Raw genomic sequence first — 24,291 nt, forward strand, 5'->3', positions numbered from 1 at the left:
GTCAAAAGGCTGGCATAAACACTTAATCTTTATTAAATATGTTATTATCCTTAACATAACATGTGGAAAGGCAGTATAACACAGTAGCCTTGTGCATACTAAATTTTGGTCTTGGTCAGGTGATTTAACCTCTTTTTGCCTCAATTTCCTCATTAATAAAATGAGAACAATAATTGTACCTAACCAAAAGCATTATTGGGAGGATAAAATAAGTTAATACAGATAAAGCACCTAAACTAGAACGGTTAGTTCTTCTAGAATTTGTTCCAGCACAATTAATATATTTGGTAACGATTTTGAGAACAACACAAATTTTCCATTAGCTTATGTGTGATTTTGTCTGCAAGAAACACTGGGTGAATGCAGACAAGTTCACCCAGCTGAACTGAGTGATGGACAAATACACAAGACACACACATGCACACATGACAAATATCTACTTCCTACCTCAGTTCACCGTGTGTTCTGAGTCACATGCAAACTCACCTGGTACAACAATTTCTGTCAGATTTCAGACAATCCTCTTTCCACCACCTCACAACTCACAAGCTGCAAACATCAGGTCTTTTTCAAGTTAAAGTGCCATATTTATTTAGTACTGATACATTCCTTACCCATCTAATATGTATAAAACACTGCTCCCATTTTTCTTGGGGTCCTTTCTCTTTTTTTAATGTGTCACTGATGACGTTTTTGAGTGTCATGTCCCTAAACCCATTTTCCCAGGAGTCTTGTGATTGTTATTGCCAGTTTTCTATAGGGCACTGGTTTATAAGAACACTTACGTCACATTATAGCAAAACTGACTGTATCTGGCACCTAATAAGCATGGAAATAATATAACTATTATTGTTGTAATTGTTAAAGAAAGTCTTCACCTGGGGAATTCCTGATATTCTCTCAAGCACTTCTAAACTACCAGTTTAGAAGGCCAAGCCCTCGATCTTGGGGCTTGCCCTTATGAAGATTGTTACTGCAAAGGAGAGGCTAAACCTGCTTATAATTGTACCCAAGTCACCCCCAGAGAACCTCTTTTGTTGAGCAGAAGTGGCTTCTCTCTCTAAACCAACCCGACAGTTGGACTCGCTGCCCTCCCCCCTATGTGGGACATGACTCCCAGGGGTGTAAATCTCCCTGACGATGTGGGACATGATTCCTGGGGATGAGCCTGGACACAGCATCATGGGATTGAGAAAGCCTTCTTGACCAAAAGGGAGAAGAGAAATGAAACAAAATAGTTTCAGTGGCTGAGAGATTTCAAATGGAGTCAGAGGTCATTCTGGAGGTTATTCTTATACATTATATAGATATTCTTTTTTAGTTTTTAGTGTATTAGAATAGCTAGAAGGAAATACCTTGAACTGTTGAACTGCAACCCAGTAGCCTGGATACTTGAAGACAATTGTATAACTGTATAGCTTATATGGTGTGACCGTGTGATTGTGAAAACTTTGTGGCTCCCAATCCTTTTATCTAGTGTATGGGCAGATGAGTAGAAAAATGGGGATAAAAAGTAAATGAATAATAGGGGGCATGGGAGGTAGGGGATGTTTTGAGTGTTCTTTTTTACATTTATTTTTATTTTTATTTTTATTCTTATTTTTATTTATTTATTTATTTATTTTTGGAGTAAGAAAATGTTCAAAAATTGATTGTGGTGATGAATGCACAACTTTATGATGATACTGTGAACAAATGATTGTAAACTTTTGATGATTGTAGGTTATGTGAATATCTCTCAATGAAACTGCATTAAAAAAAACAAAAAAAGTGAAATTTGGAATATATAACCCATGCAGATTCTTGGATCATTTTGTTATATTTGAGTTAATTTAATTATTATCATTATGAATTTCAATAATGGTCACGTTATTACTATCATATTCATATTCAGAAATGTCTTTATGATTTTCATGTTTGAGAGATTTCTCAAAGTGTATGATATGAAACAATACAGGAACAGCCCATCACTGAAGTATTTCAGACATACTGAGTGCCCTAGCAATTTGGCTACATCCCTTTGAGATCACACATGAAAACAGGACTTGCTGGGAATCAGCAGATAACTCTAGGTATTTGACACCAGGAGCATCTGGTTTTTGACATCACATGTCTTCTGGACTAGTTAGACACGACTCTTCTCAGTTCAGTGATCACACAGGTAAGGGGAATGATATTTTGTTCAGTTTTCCAGATGTTACATTTGAGGTGTGAGGTAAGTAATCAGCAGGTCCTCCAGAGGAGCTGTGGTCACAGGAAAAAGGCAAGAAAATCCTCTGAGATGAGACCTTTTTGCATACTTTATGTCCTATTCTTCTGCATGTTCAAAGGCCTAAACGTCCTGTGAACTACCCTCAAGGACACAATGAGAATACGAACATGCAAGTGCATGGGTTCTTCAAGTCAGTCCATCAGTACTGTCACGGTAAGGCTCTACATAAGCTTTGCTGATTTAAACATGCTCATTCATTCAGTCATTCATGCATGCAGCCAGCCAGCCAGCCTTTACTATGAAAAGAACTGCACACGCACAATTTTCCATGCACATTCATGCATTATGATGTTAACAACAAGGTAGAATTTTCTTTGTGAAAGGCAAAAGTGTGAAACTTCCAGTAAAGCAGAATAGGGAGCTCTGGCCCTTACTCCTCCTCCAAAACAGCTAGTGGACGGGCAGGACCTGTCTGAAACAAATATTCTGGGGCTCCAGAGGCCAGAAGAACACTGTGATGGTTAGGTCCGTGTGTCAACTTGGCCAGGTGATGGTGTCCAGGTGTCTGGTCAAGCAAGCACTGGCCTAACCTTTACTTCATCAGGACATTTGTGGCTGCCTAATAAACCAGAAGGCTGGTTTATTAAATCATCAGTCAGTTGACTGCATCTGAGGCTGATTACATCAATGAAGGGCACGTCTTCGCAATGAGAGAATTCAATCAGCTGGATTTCATCCAATCAGTTGAAGACTTTTAAAGGAAAAAGAGAGAACCTTCACTTCTTCTTCAGCTAGCTGGCGTCTCCCGAGGAGTTCATCAGACACCTTCATCAGAGTTTCCAGTTTGCTGCCTGCCCTACAGAATGTGGACTCATGCATCCTGCCCCATGGAATTTGGACTCGTGCATCCCCACAGTTGCATGACACGCTTTTATAAAATCTTATATTTACAGATATCTCTTGTTGGTTCTGTTTCCCTAGAGAATCCTAACTAATACAAACACTGTATAGCATCCAGGAAAGAGCAGGAGGAAGAAGCTGATAAACTACTATAAAGAACTGTGAGTAGCTCGCTCTGCAGCAGCTGCCACCATCCATTCCCCACTCTCAAGGTGGGCACCTCAGGGTCCAGTTCGTGGCTGGCTGCTGCAGACAGAGAGACATGGAAGTCTTCTTCCCCAAGAACAGGGAGAGGGGAGCAAGGACAAGCACTGATCACAGCTTTTGAATGGAAAATTTGTATCTCTGGGCCCTGGCTCTAAGCTGCTGTTTCACCCTGCCCCAGACAGGGACAGCCATAGCCCTTGTTTCAACCCTGCTCCCAGCAGGAGCAGAGGTAGTGAAGGTTTAAAGACACAGAGCCTCCTTAGGGCTGCAGGGAACAGTTTGCTGAAGGGAACCATCTGCTGGACAGATCAGGAAAGCACAGCTCCAGGGAGTCATAAAAAGCACTTGTATCATCTTTCCTAACATTTTCTCCAGGGCTCTTTGGAGATGGTCTGCACCCCCTTCAAGGTCCCTGGCCCTCTTTTGGCTGGGAATTTCTGACTTGGGAAACTCCTCTCCGGGGACTAGTATATGCTACAAAGACACAAAGAGATATCTCCAGTTTACTATAGATGAGTACACAGGAAATTTCTGCCAAGTCCGAAGTTATACACTCACAAACTTCCGTAGCTCCAAAGACTCCTACATAATCACATCACATGCTTTCATTACATACAAATACAATTATCCCACATCCCTGTATAACCACACAACCCAAACTTCCATTAGATACATGAATTCTCAACTCCCAGAATGCATACTAACGACTTCCTACTACAAAATCCAAATACACAGTCCTAGAAAATGTGTGTACAACTTCCCATGCACCCTGAATACACACATTAATGAAATTTAAACGCAACTTCTGTGTGTCTTAAATAGACTCAGTTACATCTGTTCTAGTTTGCTAATGCTGCCAGAATGCAAAACACCAGAAATGGATTGGCTTTTATAAAAGGGGGTTTATTTGGCTACACAGTTACAGTCTTAAGGCCATAAAGTGTCCAAGGTAACACATCAGCAATCCGGTACCTTCACTGGAGGATGGCCAATGGTGTCTGGAAAACCTCTGTTAGCTGGGAAGGCACGTGGCTGGCGTCTGCTCCAAAGTTCTGGTTTCAAAATGGCTTTCTCCCAGGATGTTCCTCTCTAGGCTGGAGTTCCTCAAACATGTCACTCTTAGTTGCACTTAGGGTATTTGTCCTCTCTTAGCTTCTCCAGAGCAAGAGTCTGCTTTCAACAGCCATCTTCAAACTCTCTCTCATCTGCAACTCCTGTGCTTTCTTCAAAGTGTCCCTCTTGGCTATAGCAGCTTGCTCCTTCTGTCTGATCTTATATAGTGCTCCAGTGATTTAATTCAGACCCACCCTGAATGGGCAGGCCAACACCTCCATGGAAATTATCCAGTCAGAGTCATCACCCACAGTTGAGTGGGGCACAAAGAATTACAATCTAATTAACACTGATAGGTCTTCCCACACAAGATTACATCAAAGATAATGGCATTTGTGGGGACATAATACATTCAAACTGGCACAACATCTAAAGATTCAGTCTCTGAATCTAGGGTTTTAACTTTTATGGGATAAAAACTGGTCTCCTTTCCAGCACATGGCATAGTCAGATTCCTCCTTGGAAAAAGGTTTCTTTTTATTAACATAACGCATGAGGTCAGCACAGAGCCAATCTTCATCTGCCCTGTATTTTGGCCAGAATACATCGGGTGGCAAAAAGCTTTCTCTTGTCCAAATGTAACAACAATATTTGATCATTTTCCTTTTATCCTTTCCCTTGGTCCGATCACTTTCAGCCCAATGTTTCAACATCCTCCCCAATGGACTATCCAGAGGAATGTTCCCGGGGGACCCTACAGGTATCCCCTTCCCTTTATCCCCGGCCAGCCGACTGCGTCTATTCCCCATTCTGAGTCTTGTCTGGGCGTCTTTCCCTTAGGATGAGCTTCAGACTCATCAGAATGTCCTGACCACCAAGGCAATACATAATAGTCCTTTTTTCTTACCTTGGTCTATGCATAGAGTTATGTGGTTGCTGTGAGGCACATTTTTCCTTCCCCTTTTCTTGTCCACAGTCGGCAGACCTAAGCCTCTAATCACAGGTCTCACCAGCAGTCAGAGGTGGGCCCCCAATGACGGAGTCCAAGACCGCTCAAATGGCGGGGTGCACCCTCCCTTCTTCCATCCCAGGGGTCCCCCTTGATGCTTCGGATCCTGAACGAGCCCCCAAGTTGTTGGAAAGAACTCTGTAATAAATGCTCACACAATTGTGGAGGAAAAAAGAATTTATTCATGATCTTGCAAGAGCGGGCCCACCACCAAAGAAATGTAGCAGGTGCGCCGAACAATAGAACACAGCAACATTTTATATCCTAAGTCTAATATCCAAGTCCCTCCCGTGTTTCTCCATTGGCTAGATACTCCAGAGGGTATAGCCTATCCGAGAGAGCTAACTAGCCCGCCTTTGAGATTTTAAATCATACAGCCTATCCAAGAGAGCTCATCCAGTTTAAATTTCCTGCCGAGAGTTCCCACCTTTGAGTATAGCTAGCGCCAAATCTGGGCTTACCTCAGGGGCTCTCTCCTCACCTTTAACAGCAGAGCCTGTTTGAGCCAGTCCTGTCTAGTTTCCGTTTTCCCTACTCCATGTTGCTTTTATGTGAAAGCTAAACTTAACCCTTTCTTACAGTAGAAGATAAAACAGGAAATTCTATAACACAGCGAACTCTGTTGTAAATGATGGACTATGGTTAGTAGTACAAATAAAAGAATGTTTTTTCATGAACACTATTACAAGGAGTTAATAATAGCATGGTATATGGGGATAAGTACTCCTAATGTAAACTATGGACTATAGTTAACAGTAATATTTTAATATTCTTTCATCAATCATAAAAATACCACACTAATGCAAAGTGTCAACAATAGGGGATATATATGGCAACATTATATTTTTTTTACATAACTTTTCTGTAAACCTACAACTTCTCTAATGTAAAAAATAATAATTTTTTTTAAAAAGCCACTATGCTAAGTGAAAGAAACCAGACACAAAGTACCACATATTGTATGATTCCATTTATATAAAATGTAAATATAAATAAATCTATAGAGATAGAATTAGATTAGTGGTTATGTAGGTCTGGAGAAGGATAGAGGGATTGACAGGTGTCTGCTAAGTGGTATGGGGTTTTATTTTGGAGCAATATAAATTTTCTAGAATTGATTGTGGTGATGAATGCATAACTCCATGATTATACTAAAAGCCATTGATTGTATATGTTAGATAGATTGTATGGTATATGAATATATCTCAATAAAACTGCTTTTAAAAAATCAACTGAATTGTAAAATAAATAAAAGAGTTAATACATATGAAAGTTCCTAAAAATTATAAATAATTATAGAAGTATAAATTATCTTTGTAGTTACTATTGTTCAGTTGCTTCTCAAATCACAGATCTAAACTACTCACAAACGGTTAGTTTTCAGTTAACCTTAAGGAGTGGATTTTATGAGACTAGATGATAAGATTCAGCCAGCTTTTAAGGAGAATGGACCTTGCATTCCATCCTAAGGAGAATGGAGGCATCCATGTACAATCAATGGCTTTTAGTATAATCATGGAGTTATGCATTCATCACCACAATCAATTCTAGAAAATTTATATTGCTCCAAAAAGAAAACCCCATACCGCTTAGCAGACACCTGTCAATCCCTCTATCCTTCTCCAGACCTACATAACCACTAATCTAATTAGAGATCCATCACTACCCCAGTTTTCCTTACCACAACTAATGAAGACACCATTCACCCAATGTAGAAAGCTTGGAATCAACCTGCATTACTTTCTCACAACTCCAATATTCCTTTCTAATTAAACCTTTTTAACTCTATTTCAAAACATGTCTCTTAACTCTTGCCTTCCTTTTCATCATCACAGCTGCTTCCATAGTTCAAAAATCTGTCAGCTCTTACCTGGATAAGAACTCTCCAATCTTATTGCCTCCACTCTCTTCCTCTTGCTAATCTTCCATATCAATGTGACAGATAATGTCCTGTCTCTCCCCTGCTTAACAATCTCTATGGATGCCAATCTCTATGGATGCCTCCATTCTCCTTAGGATGGAATGCAAGGTCCATTCTCCTTAAAAGCTGGCTGAATCTTATCATCTAGTCTCATAAAATCCACTCCTTAAGGTTAACTGAAAACTAACCACACAAAACTTACCGCTAACTACAAATATCCAAGATTCTTTTCAGACCCACTATTCCTTTTTATGTAGTGTTCCTTCTTTGATAAATTCCCTCTTCCTGGGTGGGTTTGAGGAGGGGCTGATACATGGGTGAAGGAAGCCTTACGTCAATGAGTGTAAATGTCTCCTCTTCTAGGCTAGGGACTGATTGAAAACCTTCATCATCCAATTTTGTGTTTGTAGGATCTAGTAGGATCTCAGCATATAGTATCAGCTCAATAAATGTATAAACTAATGATTTACCATTTCTATCTTTAGAAATTGCAAAATAGATCAAAGACAAAGGCTCACAGCCCCCAAAAATCAGACTAACCTTGGAAGGTCCCATTAGACAATGCCCAGCATTCCATTTAAAGGACAGCTAATAATCTCTTTTGCCCATTTCAAATGTCTTTCACTACTTTTCCTGACAGAAATCTGGAAGATGAAGTGCAGAAAGGTCACACAGTTCCCCCAAATTCACACCCTTTGTTCATGGAAAGCCATGACTAATACCAACTTTCAGGTGTCTTTTTAAAGCCTGACATTCTTTTGACTCTGTAATGTCTTTCATCATTTTCCTTAAGCTAGAAATTCCTAACCAAGAATTCTTGGTGAGGTTCTCTTTTCTGAATGATGGCCTTTGGGTTTCCAAGTCTCTCTTCTACAATACCTTTTCTTGGATACTCTTAGATGAGGCTCAGTAAGCACTCCCTAGATATATCCCTAGATATAACAAAATGGTAATTCAGATTCTTCTGTTAATGGCTGTCATATTTCTCTGTCTGCTTTTCAAACAGCCTCATGTTTTACTAACATCTACAGAGGTGCATCTTGTCCTGCAATAGAGAAGAGTCTTCTCATCTAGACTATTTCTTAAAGTCCCAAGTGAATGACATTAAATAATCCTAGAATGTTATTTCTGCCAGAAAAAAAGATAATCCTAACTCATTTTGTGACCCAGAAAAGAAATCTCTCCCAATGAAATTGAGTTCACAAAAAAGATATTAGGGAAAAAGCCATATAACAACTGGAATGCTCTTCTAAACTATCAACATGATTCTGGAAGTTCAAGTTGGGCTATGAAACAACATCTTTGTGGTCCTCATTGAGAATATCTAAGAGCAGTGACTGTGGTCTGTGTGATTTAAAACTAAAGCATAGTCCTTAAGCAGTTTGGTCTCCTGAAGAATTCTTTTATGTGAATTAAGAGCAATTCATGGACACCATGGGAGAGGGTGAGAGCCAATAATCACATTTTTTAAAAGGTCCCCCAAATGATATCAATATGCAGCAAGGCGAAGAATCCTGGGCTAGAGCAAACTGCAACCAAACCGTCCCACATGTGTCTCCACCAACTTCTGAAGATTATTAAGTAAATTCAATCTTAAGCCAATACAAAGATGTGGAAAAAACACACCTTGCACCAAGGCAGGTGAAGAGGTTAGGACAGGAGCAGTGGTGAGCACATTTTGAGAACTAACTATGAATCAAATACTGACATTTGAAAATATAAAAATGAAAAAAACTCTGAAAAATATACTGATATTATTTACTCACTTAATCCTAACAACAACTTTGTGGCATGTTATTATCTTCATTTTACAGACAAGGAAACCAAGACTCAGAGGGTTTATATAACTTACCCAACATGTCAGAAACAATAATCAGTGAAATTAGAATATGCACACGATCTACTGGTTTCAAAAATGATATGGCTTCCATTACTCCAATTATAGGAGGTTGTGATTCCAGAAACCTGTTGGACAATTAATAAATAGCTGTTGATTGATTGTTGACAAGCTGAAACATGTTTTCCAAAAGTATATTTAACATTCAAAATGTTTTAGATCCTTACTGGTAGATACAGTAGAATAGCAGGATGCTAGCTAAGTAACACTCCCCATTTCCCACCCTGAATGCTGCCAGTTGCCTCCTAGCTGGTGTCCCTGACTCTAGATTCTCTCCATCCAAAATGCCCTGCTTTAAAACTTTTGAAGACTCTCAAAACTCCCATGTTCTCCACACAGGCTTCATCTCAATTGAGTTGAACCTCCTTTTTCTCCTACCTCTTCTTATTTGGTCCCCAAATGTACCATGCATTTTCAATTATGTGTATTACATATACTATTCCCAAACCCAAATGGAGAACATCTTTCACTCGTCTTTCCAGTGCCCCCCTCGTCAGCCCAACTTAGCCCTTCATTGTCTACAAAACTGGTCAAATTCTTTCTTCCCATGATGCCTCCCCATTCCTTACAGTTCACAAAGCTACCTGCTATCCTCTAAGCATTTGTATCATAATCACTGCCTTCATGTCTTTTTCTAGCACTTGAGTTTATACTCCGGAAAGATAGTGGCTACATTTTATTCATCTTTGAATCCCCAAGACCTAGTAAGAGTCTGGCTGGTTGACTAATTCACATGACTAGATCCTAATCTTTTAAAAATAACCTATAAACAATGTTTTGGAAACCACACGTTGAATGCTCTGAAACAAAAATCCTGGCTCTGTTGAGAATTATTTAGAAAACTTCCAAGCAAAAGTAACATAAATACATTGTTTCATATGCTACATACTTTGAAGTTCAAAGTCCTACATAACGTCTCTGAGCCATAATACATCTGAATTAATTTTTTTTTTGTGGGACACTTCATCCTATAATTTTAATTTACATTTGAAACAGACTCTATTTTGTATTTTTAAACCACTGACTTTTGTCCTGTTTGGTAATTGCTCCAGTGCATGTAACCTTCACCTCCATAGCAGAAGCCTGCTGAGAACGTTGTGTTCCTGACTAACATGCTCCTCCAAACCCCTCTATAGTTGGGGTTGATGGAAACCTTGTGTCTTTCTGCCAGGACAGTGAGAAAATATGACCACTGCTATGTTGTGGATCTTCCAAAGAAAAGGAAGAAACTTTGTTTCCTGGTTACATGAAAATAAAAGATCTCTCTCTTTTTTTTTTTTAATCTATTGAGAAAAAACTTTTGTCTTCTTGGCGACCAAGAGTATCCAGGCCTATCTCCTTTTTCAATAGACTAAAATGCAATTTTCCCCTTTCTTCCCTCCCCCCCCCCCCCTTTTCATAACTGCTTTGGTACTAACTGGTTATTTTTAAAGGGACCAAAGCAAAATAACTTGTGCAAGAAGAGTGGGTTTTGATAGCAAAAATTGGAAAAGAAACTCTTTAACACCAATAGGTAAGAGCTTAATTAAAGTTCTCAAAGAGTTATGTAGACACATTCTAGTTGGGAAACGATATGGTGTCTTAAATTAAATACAGATGTGTTTACCAAAACCTAGAATAGAAATATTAAGACAGCATCTCTTGAAGATTAAAAGATGTAATTTTAGGGAAAATGAAAAAAAAAAAACAGTCCTACTTTATACAATCAGTAAGCTTCCAAAAATTATGATATAGTTTGGCAAATTCATAGTTTCAAGAAAGATTTAGATAAATTCATGGATTCACTGGCCAATGGATATGTTACAAAAAAAACACTTAGGGATATTTATGCTTCTGGGGTCTAACACATTGGGAAATTTTGCCTCATCACCAGATGGCCTTTCCAAGGATTCAAGAATCTTAAATCCCTTTGACTTATGTGAAAGTTTGTGTATTCTCAGTGAAACTTGAAAAAGTACCTTTGTTGAAAGTCAAATGCAAATAAAAGATTGGGAGTTTAAGAGTGAGGTAGTGACCCAGAAAGAACATTCAATAAAGGCTGAGGACATCATGATCATTTGGAGTCAACCCAGAAACTCTCAATTTCCCTATATCCAATCTCACAAAAATAAGAGATAAATATCCAAAATGTATATTCATTGTCAAGAGAAGCATTTCTTACCTGATGTGTAAAGACCTTAAGTGTGTGTAGACCAGTGTTTTGAAAAGTGTGGTCTCTGGGGCAGCAGTGTGGACACCACCTGGGAAACTGTTATAAATGCAAATTCTTGGGCCCGACCTCAGACTCACTGAGTCAGAAACTTCAGGGGTGGAGCCTGGCAATTCCTGGTTTAAGAAGCCCACCAGGTGTTTGTGATGCAGGCTAAGGTTTGCGATCCAGTGATCTAGAATCCTGCTGCCCAAGAAGATAGTCAATAGTCACCTGTCACTACTGAGCCTTTGAAATGTGGTTGTCCCTAATGAGAAGTGCAGTGAGTGAAAATTACCCATTGGATTTCTGAAACTTAGTACACACACACACAGAAAGAATGTAAAATATTTCATTAATGTTTTTATATTGAGTACATGTTGAAGTGATAATATTTTGGATATATGGGTTAAGAAAATGTATTGTTAAAATCAATTTCATCAGTCTCTTTACTTTTTTAATCTGGCCACTAGGAAATTTAAAATTACATGTGCGTTGCATTATACTTCTATTGGACAACACTGATTTTAGACCAAACTGCCTAAAAATATCAAACTTCCCTCCACAAAATTCCTTTGGAAAATTATATAACTCCTGCTTGAACATTTTCAATGACAGAGAATCTACAAATCAGCACTTACTTTGGTTTCAAAAAAAGCTCTTTTATATATTGAATTAAAATCTGCTTTTTTGTAACTTCTGTTTTTTTGGATTATTTGTTTGTTTTTATCCTAGTTCTGACCTCTACAACTACATAGACTAAAGCTAACCCTGTCTTCACAACGATTCTTTAATGTTTTATAACTAAGATCACTATCAATAATATCTCTTGTCTTTTCCAGACTGAAAATATCCCCAGTCCCATTTGTCCACATAATGCATAATTTTCAGAGTTTCTGCTTTCATGATTATACTCTGTTAAACACTCTCTTCTTCAGTAATAGCCCCCTCATAGGACAAAAATGGTCAAAGATTTTGGACAGGCTGAAAGATTCTTGGATGTGCTTTCAGTTGAATGGAGAGCCTTGGTAGCAGGCTTTCTGGGATTATCTAATTCGATACACGTGTGCGCTTTTTAAAAAAAAAATGCAATTTTACTGAGATCTATTCATACACCATATAATCCATCCAAAGTATACAATCAGTGGCTCACACCATCATCATTTATTTGTGCATTCATCGACACAATTTTAGAACATTTTCATTACTCCAAAATAAAGGAAAAAAAAAAAAAAAAAAAAAACACCCAACATCCCATACCCCTACACCTCCCTATTATTTATATATATTTTTTGTCTTTATTTTATTACTTATCCACCCATGCACTGGATAAAAGGAGTGTCAGTCACAAGGTTTTCACAATCACACAATCACACAATAAAAGCTATATAGTTATACAATCATCATCAAGAATCAAGTCTACTGCATCACAGTTCAACAGTTTCAGGTATTTCCTTCTAGATATTCTAATGCACTAGAAACTAAAAAGGAATAGCTATATAATGCATAAGAATAATCTCCAACCTTCAACTCTATTTGAAATCTCTTAGCCACTGAAACTTTATTTTGGTCAAGAAGGCTTTCTCAATCCCACAATGACATGGCCAGGCTCATCTCCCGGAGCCCTCTCCCACATTCCAGTGAGACTTATACCCCTGGGAGTCATGTCCCACATAGCGGGGAGGGTAGTGAGTTTATTTGCAGCTTTTGCAGGAAGAGATAGGCCACATCTAAGCAACAAAAGAGGTTCTCTGAGGGTGACTCTTGGGCATAATTTTAAGTAGGCTTAGCTTCTCCTTTGCAGGAATAAGTTTTATAAGGGCACACCCCAAGATCAAGGGCTTGACTTATTGAATTGGGAGTCCCTAATGCTTGTAAGAATATCAGGAATTCCCAAGGTGGGGAAGTTTAATATTTCCACATTTTTCCCCAGTCCCTCAAGGGGACTTTGCAAATACTTTTTTATTTTCTGCCCAAAATACTCTGAGATATGTCAGGGTATTACATTAACCTGTACAGAATAACAAGGTCTCATTCCCTATTCTAGGTTCCATGTAATTATGTTGCTTAAATAAACTGATCAAACAGGTTAAATTAGTTAGTGTGCTACAGAGAATATAAATTTTGCACTAAATAAACATATCTTAAATAACAGTTAAAACTCAGGAATGGATGTGACTGCTGTAAGAGCTTATAATCTAGGAACCTTTACAGTAAGCCTTATTGAACAGTCTGTACTCCTGCATCGTCGATTGCCTGATCTCTGCCCACATTCTATCCCCTGATAACCTACACTCTCAAATTCAATTCTCAGCATTTGCTCATTATAGCTAGTTTATATTATTGAGCCTTTACAATCTTTGTTCTTTGATTTCTGGCTTATTTCACTCAACATAATGTCCTCAAGCTTCATTCACCTAGTCACATGCCACAGAACTTCATTTCTTCTTGCAGCCACTCAATATTCTGTTGTATGTATGCACCACAGTTTGCCCTTCCATTCACCCATCAATGTATCCTTACACTACCTCCAACCATTGCAATTCGTGAAGACTGCCACCATAAACACCAGTGTGCAAATGCTTTGTGTCCCTGCTGTCAGTTCTTCCAAGTATATAGCAAGTAACAGGGTTGCAGGATCATATGGCAACCCTATACTCAGCCTCCCCTGGAACCACCACACTGCCCTTCAGAGCGGCTGCACCATTCTACTTCCCTACCAACAGTGAATAGGTACATCCCTCTCTCCACATCTTCTCTAGAACTTGTAACTTTCTGTTTATTTTTTAAGCAGTTTTATTCACACACCATACAATCCATCCTAAGTGAACAATCAATAGCTCCTAGCATAATTACGTAGTTATGCATTCAAGGGTGTGTAATTTTGATTGCCCTTGGTTAACTAGGCTATTTTATAACTCTATAGGAATAGAGTTATTGATATGAATGATAAGAAAGCAAATGTTTTCTGCCCATGGCAATGCAAACGATTGCCTTTCATGGTAATGCAAGTGAATTTTGTAGGTAGAGAATGCAAATCTCTATAAGTCAAAATCTCATTGTAAGTGGGTTTAATGAGTTGCATAAAATATTTTACACGTACTCATTTACTTTTGTGATTTTACCCTTTTGAAAAGTATGCCTTCACACCACCCAGCAGGACTCCCAGAGCACAGCCTGATATACTAGATGTAGTCTGAGCAGAGGCGAGCATTCCATCCTTGCCTGGTTACTCTGCATCTCGTAACTTCAGAGCTCCTTCCATAACCTCATTAGCATGACAGACTCGTTGGGCTTATGATGAACCACACTTAATGCTTTTCTTCAAAGAATATACTCTAGCCAAGTTTCCCCGTCCTGTACCTTTTATTTTTTTTTTAACTGACATGCTGTGTGTTTTTTTTTTTTTTTTCTTTACATATTTGCCTTTTAACTTTAATATTGAGAGTTGGGATTGATATCGCAGCCTGAGGAAACATTGTTATGCCATTTATATCTGCATCGAAGTGCAAACCATGTGCCAAAACCACTCAGAACTCAGGGAGGGCTCTGAGAGGCAGCATCTGCTTGTGCAGTTGGGATGGGAGATGGAAAACGGAGCAAAAGGGTTTCCCTCTAGAAAAAAGGGCAAGCAGAGGCCGACACAGATGTTGTGGAACCTGAAGCTAAGACAGTTTGGGTATGGGCATCCTCTTCAAAAAGAATAATGCAAAATTGTCCTTTTCTGCATGTAATATTGTACTTCAATAAAATTATTCTGCTCAAAAGAATATAGAATTGTGAGTAAAAATTGTTAGAGCCCCTCTAGCAAGGTCAGGGACCCTGAGCCCAAGCTTCTTTGGCTTCCCTCTAAGTGTCTGTTGAAGGTCAGCCCCAGGTTGCTCTAATTTTATGCACATCACAATCTTGACATCATTCATTTCTGTGAATCCTACCTCTTTACAAAAGATATATACAAGACTCTGTGCACCTAATTTGTAGAATCATTTAAAATTTTTCTGAGATTGTTTTATTTTCCCATTTAGATTGCTCTTAGTTACCTATTTTCAGGTGCTTAAAGATAACTGGGGTTTTTTTCTTTCCAGTGAAATGGTGGGCAAATTGTTCTGAAAGCAACGGATAAGTGAATCTGAGGATCAAATTTCTAACAACAAAATGTCTTGCTTTTGTAATTAAAAAATAATAATAAGAGTCTTTTTTTAAAAGAAACTGATTGAGGGCCCTAAGGGAGCCAGGGATCATGTCCTCATGCAACATTCACCTTCAGCAGTGAACCTGGCAAAATCCAATTTCTTTCACCCTGTCCTGTCTATTTTCACCGTCTAATCCAACATTTTTAAACATTTTAAAAGAAATGTTAAAGGCCCTGAAAGTGAAGACAGGTCACAAAAGGGAGGTCGGAGGGAGTAAGTGAGAATGAGTGAAGGGAGATTTCATCTTTGCCTCCATGGAAGATGAGAAGAACAGAAGTCCTAAAATATGCTTCTGCGCTGGTTGAAACTTTGTCCTTTTTAGCACCATGTGGGAAAACTTCCTCCTCCAGCCCTTTCCACCTGCTGTAACCCCACCCCTTCTTCACCTAGGAGTGATGCTGCTTTGTAACAGTGACACTACAAATCCATCTCGTAGTGTTGTTTTCCCGGGAGTTGACAGAAGAGAATGGTCTTACCGTTGTGCACATCTGTGTTGATTATTATTTGGGTAGAATATTTTTATAATTGCTAAATAGTGATTGAGAGGATGTGTGTTCTCACCACACCTGAATCAACTTAGCAGCTCAGCACCCGCCTCCCCACCCTGTGAGAACATTTCATGACTCAGGAGCTACCCCTCTTCCAAGTCCAGTGCCCCACCTCATAGCAAGGGAAGTGGTCCTATATAAGTCCACAGAATTATAATGGTATAAATATTTAATAATCAGAGCACATGTTTTCAATAATAGATTTTGAAGCCACCAAAGGGGTTGCATCATCGTACATCCCCAATTCCAATTTCTCTTTATCCTCAACAATGTGTGGTGGTTTTATTTTTCTGTCCTTTTGATTATAGCCATACTAGTGGGTATGAAATGGTATCTCATTGTAGTATTGATTTGTATTTCCTTAATGATTAATGATGTTGAGCATCTTTTCATGTGCTTATTGACCCTTCATTTATCTTCATTGAAGAAATATCTATTTATATCCTTTGTCCATTTTTTAATTCAGTTATTTGTCTATTATTGGGTGGTAGGAATTCTTTATATAGTCTGGGTACAAGTCCCTTGTCAGAAATATGACCTCCAAATATTTTTCCCCTTTATATGGTTGTCTTTTTCACTTTATTGATGGTGGCCTTTGAAGCACAAAAATTGTTAACATCAATGAAGTCCAACTTACCAATTTTTCTTATATTATTTCTCCTTTTGGTATTGTATTAAGAAATCACTGCCTAATCCAAGGTAATGAAGATCTACTCCCACATTTTCTTCTAAGAGTTTTATGTTTTAATGCTTACATTTAGGTTTATGACCCACTTTGAGTTAATTTTTGTATATGAAGTGAGGAAGGAGTCCAAATTCATTCTTATGCAAATGAATATCCATTTGTCTCAGCACCATTTGTTGAAAGGACTCTTCTTTCCCCCATTGAATTAACTTGGCCTCTTTGTTGAAAAACAATTGACCATAAATGTTAGAATTAATTTCTCGACTCTCAGTTCTATTCCATCAATCTGTATGTCTATTCTTACACCAGTATCACACTGTCTTGATTATTGTAGCTTTGTAGTAATTTTTGACATTGGGAAGTATGAATCCTCCTACTTTGTACAGTTTTTTCAAGATTATTTTGGCCATTCTTATGAATTTCCGTATGAACTTTAGGATCAGCTTGTCAATTTCTGCAAAAGCATCAGTTGAGATTTTGATCAGTGTTGGGTTAAATCTGTAGATCAATTTGGAAAGAACTGCCATCTAAATAATATTGTCTTCCAATTCATGTACATGGGATATTTCTCCATTTATTTAGATCTTTTTTAATATCTCTCAACAATGTTTTGTAATTTTTAGGTATCACCTTGCACTTTTTTGTTAAATTTTATTCCTAATTATTTTATTCTTTTTGATGCTATCATAAATGGCATTGTTTTCTTAATTACATGTACACATTGCTTATTACTAGTGTATAGAAGAAACACAATTGATTTTAATATATTGATCCTGAATCCAGTGGATACTATCACACTTTTTCGTGAGCTGACTCAGCATCCATCTTACCTTGGCGAGGCCACTTGCTTCAACACTGACCTTTGGCATGGTTGATAAGCAGCTTTCCAGCCCTGGGACATAAACTCCCCCAGAGTCTACACCCACACCTGCAGCTACCACCTACACCACCCACACACCTCACCCAAAACCCACAGCTGGTCCCAAATGATAAGCTCACCATCCCCACCATCTATGGACCCACATTCCCTTTCATGTTTGCTTTAAACCAACCAATCCTGGCTCCCATGGGAAATCTACTTAACCTCCACACCTAGACCACAATAAAGCCACCAGCCCAAGGGTCTCTCTTGCTCTGCTTGTGTGCTCCCCACCTGCTGGTTGAGCCCCCCGAGCTGATCATGCTCCCTGTCCACCCCCATGGTACCCCCCTCTCTCTCTGGAGTAGCAAACTCTCTCTCTTTCTTCATGCATTACGGCCTCAGTTTCCCATCGTGTTGCACCTGACCTCTGCCCAGACCCAAATTGAAAATCCAACTTAACTCAGAACACCTGCAATCCTGATGGATCTGTTTATTAGTTCTATTAGTTATTAGTGGATTCCTTGAGATTTCCTATGTATAAGACATTCAAATTCTCAAAAACAGAGAATTTTATTCATCCTTTCCAGTCTGGATGCTGACTCTTTCTTCCTGCCTAACAGCCCTGGCTAGAACTTCAGTACTCTATTACGAGGAAATGGTTAGAATGGACATTCTTGTTTTCAGTGTTAGGAAAAATACATTATGTCTTTTACCATTTGTTTATATTAGCTGAAGGTTTTACATAGACACACTTTATCAGGTTGATGAAATTCCCTTCTATTACTAGTTTGAGTTTTTTTTTTTTTTTCATCATGAAAGGGTATTGGATTTTGTCAAATATTTTTTTAATCTATTGAAATGATTATGTGGGTTTCGTCCTTTATCCTATTAATATGGTGTTTGCATTAATTGATATTCACTTGTTAAACCAACATTACACTCCTGGAATAAATCCCACTTGGTCATAATATATGATCATTTTATATGTTGCTGGATTTGTTTGCTATTATTTCGTTGAGGATTTTTGCATTCACAAGGATTATCAGTCTGTAGTTTTCACTTCTTTTGATGTCTTTGTCTTGCTTTGTTACCAAACTAATATTGGTCTCATACAATTAGTTAGAAAGTGTTCTCTCCTTCTCTATTATCTGGAAGAGATTTAGAAGAATTGGTGCTAATTCTTCTTTAAATGTTTGGTAGCATTCATCAATGAAGCCATCTGGGCTTAGGCTTTTCTTTATCGGACATTTTTTAATTTGTAGTTCCATCTCTTTAATCATTATAGCTCTATTCAGATTTTCCATTTCTTCTTGAGTCAGTTTTGGTAGTTTCTGTCTTTCTGGGAATTTTTCCATTTCATCTAAGTTACTTAATTTGTTAGCACACAATTGTTCAAATATTCCTTTATAATCCTTTCTACTTCTATAAGACTGATAGTGATGTTTCCTATTCCACCCCTGATTTTAGTAATTTAAGTCTTTGTGCTAGTTTGGATGTGTTATGTCCCCCACAATGCAGTCTTGTGGGGGCAGATGTATTAGTGTTGATTAGGTTGGAATCTTTGGATTAGGTTGTTTCCATGGAGATGTGACCCACCCAACTGTAATACCTTTGATTAGATTATTTCCATGGAGGTGTGGCCCTGCCCATTCAGCATGGGTCTTGATTAGTTCACTAGAGTTCTATAAAAAAGTTCACAAACAGAAGGACCAGAGAGCAGCTGAGAGAGACATTTTGGAGATGGCCATTGAAAGCAAACTTTCGCTAACTACTAGCCTAGTAATTAGGTCAAAATAGCTAAGCACATAACAGACATAATGTCTTGCTCATGCTGTAACATGTGTCCAGAGGGGTTAAAAATCAGTGAAGTCACATCCTGTTGTCAGTGAAGGATGCAAAGGCCAAGTTTACATACAGCAAAAATTCCTCCCTGGAATAATTATCTTGTAGAAATATGCTTGGTTTTACATCATCAGGACTATCAGGCACCACTTTCAAGTATGACGTAAACAGTGAAATATGTATTTAGATATCCAAGGAATATGCATTGATTGATGGTGATGAAATATAAAAGAAAAATGTATGAGAAAAACAGAGATGTCTGAGCTTTGAGAAATGTTAGGAAATAATGGTAATCAAGCATGTATTCATTTCAGATTTTGCATGTATTTGTTGATCATTTACTTTGTTCCAGACACTGAAGGAATACCAAAATGTATAAAATATAGTTTTTGTTTCCAACAGCTCAGAGGATAGAGCGGAAGGCAGAGCAGTAAACAAATAATTACATTGCAGTAGAGGTGTGTACTTTTCAGAGATAGTCCCTAAGAGGAAGTGAGGAAGTGGTAGATAAGAAGGTAGAGAAATTGGTCAGGTAGATCTTGGCAATTGTTCTATAAATTTACCCTTCAAAGGTGATCTAAAATATTTTGATCAAGTTAGACTGATCTTAGAAAAATGTATTTAACCAACGTTTATGTAGCAATTAATACTATATGCCTGTTCTAAGCCTCCTACAAATGTTAATTCAATGAACCCTCAATTAACAATCCAATGGAATAGTGCCTTTATCGGAATACCTTTCCCATTTTATAGATGAAAAAACTGAGTCTCAGAGAAGCTAAGAAAGCTGTCTATGATTCAGATGGTAGCTGATGGAGACAAGATTTGATTCTAGGCATTTTAGCTTTCAGGTTCCACACTCTTATTACCACACCATACTGCTTTGACAGCTTCAGGTTTAACGTAATATGTTTCTAGGGAGGTGCTTCTAAAGCTTTAATGTGCATGCAGATCACCTGGGAATCTTGTTAAAAAGATGATTCAGATACAGTAGGTCAGAACCTGATAGTCTGCATGTCTAATAAGCTCCCAGGTGATGCCAGTGCTGGTGGTGCAAAGACTACTCTTAGGATCTAAGAACGGCTTTAGGTTTCCTTTTTCTATAGAATATTCTCATTCATAGATTTTCCTCTCCCTACTACTTGTGCTCATGGGAACATCACACGCAGGCTTCACATTCTCGTGGCCAACATAAGTTCTGCAAATGGAGCCAGAGAGCTGACAGAGGGAAAGATTGTGTGGGTCAGGGAAGGCAGCGAGCCAGAAGTCGAGGGAGTAGGGGCAGAATCAGGGAAGCTGAAAGAAAGAAAAAAGTCTGGGAGCAGATATACCCAAGGCTCTCACTGAAGTTGGAAGGAAAAAAAAAAAAATACACACACACACACAAGCATGTGTATCCTTTTGGGCTTTTTATAACAAAGCAGGTAACCCATTTCCAGTCCTTATAACAATGCACTGTCTACATATATGTTCCTTAGTCCACTGAAAATGATTGCTATTAATAACATCTACGCGGTCGTCATATCTCTGATTCATATTCATCTCCTCCATACGGAATACTGAAAACTAAGCTGTGTTCTCCTTTGACTAACAGAACTGACTTTTTCACAATGGTTTATTTATTTCACAGCTCTTTGAAACTTGATAGATGATTCGGTAGTGTCCTCATCTCACCTATTAAATAGGCACTTTCTCTTTTCCTGGAGTAATTCAGGACCTATCCCCATTCTTTGAATACAAATGACTTCTAAAGGCTTTGCAGAGAGATCTTATTTCTTTTGAGGAATTTGAGCCACAGATCATTCTAAGAATCCAATGGGGTATGCCAATGGGGTATTTCACAACTCATGGCAAATTCCAAAAATTTAAATTGGGGAAAATAATCCTAGCTGAAGAAAGCATTTTGATCTAAAGCATGACCCCTTTACCTTTGTGCCTAACAATATTGTGATGATAATAGCTGAGGTTCACAGAGATATTGTGATGACAATAGCTGAGGTTCACAGAGTGCTCACTCCGTGCTGGAGTATTTGGCAGATGTTAACTTCCTTACACCCAAGCAGCTTGTGGGACCCTGGGACTGTGGTCCATGGATTCCTGATTGTCTGGCATTCTAAAACAGTTAGCCATTCCCAGTCCTTATAAATAAGAAATATGAGTTCCTTGGTTCCCAGTAACACTATTATCCATTTCTTGGATGAGGAAACTGAGGCACAGAGAAGGGAAGCAAATATCCCAGGGTCACACAGCTGGTAAATTTCAGAGCCAGAGCTCAAACCCCAGAAGTCGGGGCCCAGAGCAGGCTCTTAACCACCATGTTTTGTTGCTTCTCAAGAGTGAATTATGCCACAAAACTGGAGAAGAGCCCTTGCCAAAAAGAGAAATGGTGACCTCTTTGATGGGTAAGCTGTGCTTTAAAATCACCAAAATTAAAATGTTTAATGAGTCAGCTGCAGGAAATGAAATCGTTTTTCCAAGCCTGGTGAAAGCAAGAGGACCACATTCCTGGCACCTGCCCTGAAGGAGAGGAGCAAGGAGGAGAGCTGGGGTCTCAGGAAAATTTGGATCAGGTGTCCCACAGTGAAGAGCAGCCTCCTAAGAAATGGAAGTGGGTCTATATGGAGTCTAAATAGATAAAATAACCTGTAAGAGTTGGAGATTTTAGACAGTAAGGCAGGCAAGATCTGCCCTGGGTCACTTTGCCAGGATAAAGCTTCCCCTGCATATAAATCTTCTCTCCCTGTGGCCAGTCTCCTCCTAAATTCTTTTGAATCCATGCCTGTTCCTGTTTGCTAAAGCTGCTGTTATGCAAAATACAAGAAATGGATTGGCTTTTATAAAGGGGATTTATTAGGTTACAAATTTACAGTTCTAAGGCCATAAAAGTGTCCAAACTAAGGCATCAACACGAGGATACCTTCACCAAAGGAAGGCTGATGGCGTCCAGAACACCTCTGTCAGCTGGGAAGACATGTGGCTGGTGTCTGCTGCTCCTTTGCTCCCAGTTTGTGTTTCAAAATGACTTTCTCCAAAACGTCTCTGGGCTTCTGTCTCTCTTAGCTTCTCTCAGCTCTCTGCTTGGTTCTCCTGGGCATTTCTCTCTAAGCATCTGGCAGTCGTCTCTTAGCTTCTCCAAGGTGAACTCTGGGCTTCATCTCTTAGCTTATCATCTCGAAACATCCTTCTGTCTGCATCTCCCAGTGTCGCCAAGCATCTGAGTCTCTGTCAGCTTTTAGTTTCTCCTGGGGGCAAACTCTGGATTACATATCTTAGCTTCTCTCCTAAACATCTCTCTCAGCTTCTCTGAGCTCCTTCTCTCTGTGAGCTCTCTTAAAGGACTCCAGTGATCTAATTGAGACCCACCCTGAATGGCAGGATCACACTTCCATGAAAATAATTTAATCAAAGGTCTCACTCACAGTTGGGTGGCTCACATCTCCCTGGAAACATTCAATCAAAAGATTCCACCCAACAGGATTGGATTAAAAGATCATGGCTCTTCTGGGGTACATAACAATTTCAAACCAGCACACTGCCCTTCTGTCCTCCTGGTGAACAGTAGGCGTTCACCCAGTGTTGTTCAGAGACGGCCAGTTGTAGGATGTTGCTTTAGTCAGGTTTGGTCAGGGAGAGGTGAGAAGCCATGTGCATGAACCTTGCAAGGGACCAAAAATGGAGCTCATTTTAGTTATCCAATGCCACTTAAAAATTACCCCACAACTCAGTAAGTATAATAAAAAAAATTATTAGGTCAGTTTCTGTGAGTCAGGAACCTGGATACAGCTCAGATGGGCATGTTTGGCCCAGGGTCTCCCACAGGCTGCGATCAAGGCATTGCTGGAGCCACGTCTGGAGCCAGCTCTGCTTCCCAGCGCACTCGTGGGCGGCTGGCAGACCCTCCGCTCCTCACTGTCTGTCTGCTGGAGTCCCCAGATCCATTCCATGGGCCTCTCCTTGCAGCTCACCATGCGGAGGGCCAGTTCCCTCAGAGCAAGTGAGAGCTCAAGCACGGGCGAGCACGGGCAGAATCCAGGTCTTTACAACACCTTGGAAGTGCCCTCCCGCCACCTCTGCCCCAGTCTCTTCGCTCTAGAAGGAGTCTCCAAGTCGAGCCCACACCCACGGGGAGGGGATAGCCCAAGGACGGGAACAGCATCGGCACCATCTTAGAGGCTGCCTTCCACTAAGGTTTAGTGCTGGTCAAAGTCACTGAAGGTAAGAAAAGAGAGACTGACCGAGATTTGAAAGACAAAGTCATCCCCGACCTTAAGATTATGATGCTGGACACAAAACCACTTGTCTGCATATCTAAGCATTGAGAAGTCTATCAATCAAATTATACAAAGGAAAAATGCAGTGACATTTTCCCCAAATGGTATGGCCTGTTTTCTGAGTTATCTGAAAATTCCCAGCAATTTCCCTTCCCTGGCTGACCACTTGACTCTTTAGAGACCCGGGACTGGCGGCCTGTCATTAGATACGCGGTCAGCATCTGGGGCACTTGTGTGGGCTGGCAGTTCATCATCCATATTGGGGGCACTTTATAATTAGGCACACAGGGATGCGAGGTCATCATCCTTTCGGACAAGCCAATGCCTTCCAAAGTCCCTTTCTCCCACCTTCTCTCTCTCTCCCTCACCCCCCTTTTCACTTCTACCCTCTTCTTCTTTCACTCACTCTCCACTCTCTCTCTCTCCCTATCATCCCGTTTCAAAGGAGCTGGAAACAGAGGCACCAACCATGGCTGCCAGCCTGACGATGCTCCCAGCTCTGT

At 39.4% G+C, this 24,291-nt stretch overlaps 1 protein-coding gene across 3 annotated transcripts in view; it reads right to left on the reverse strand.

The window, feature by feature from the left end:
• Nucleotides 1-24,291, reverse strand: part of CA8 (carbonic anhydrase 8) — a 292,778-nt gene that overhangs the window by 119,844 nt on the left and 148,643 nt on the right. Inside the window, exon 1 of one of the 3 annotated variants that reach the window (XM_037802541.1) lies at nucleotides 9,155-9,267. The exons of the other annotated variants lie outside the window; for them this stretch is intronic. Coding sequence (XP_037658469.1) covers nucleotides 9,155-9,233 — 79 coding nt within the window. The 5' untranslated portion in view covers nucleotides 9,234-9,267. Of the gene's footprint in view, nucleotides 1-9,154; nucleotides 9,268-24,291 lie in introns of those variants that run through there. 3 annotated transcript variants of the gene reach the window in all.

This window comes from Choloepus didactylus, chromosome 14, assembly GCF_015220235.1.
Source record: "Choloepus didactylus isolate mChoDid1 chromosome 14, mChoDid1.pri, whole genome shotgun sequence".
NCBI classification, from domain to species: Eukaryota; Metazoa; Chordata; class Mammalia; order Pilosa; family Megalonychidae; genus Choloepus; species Choloepus didactylus.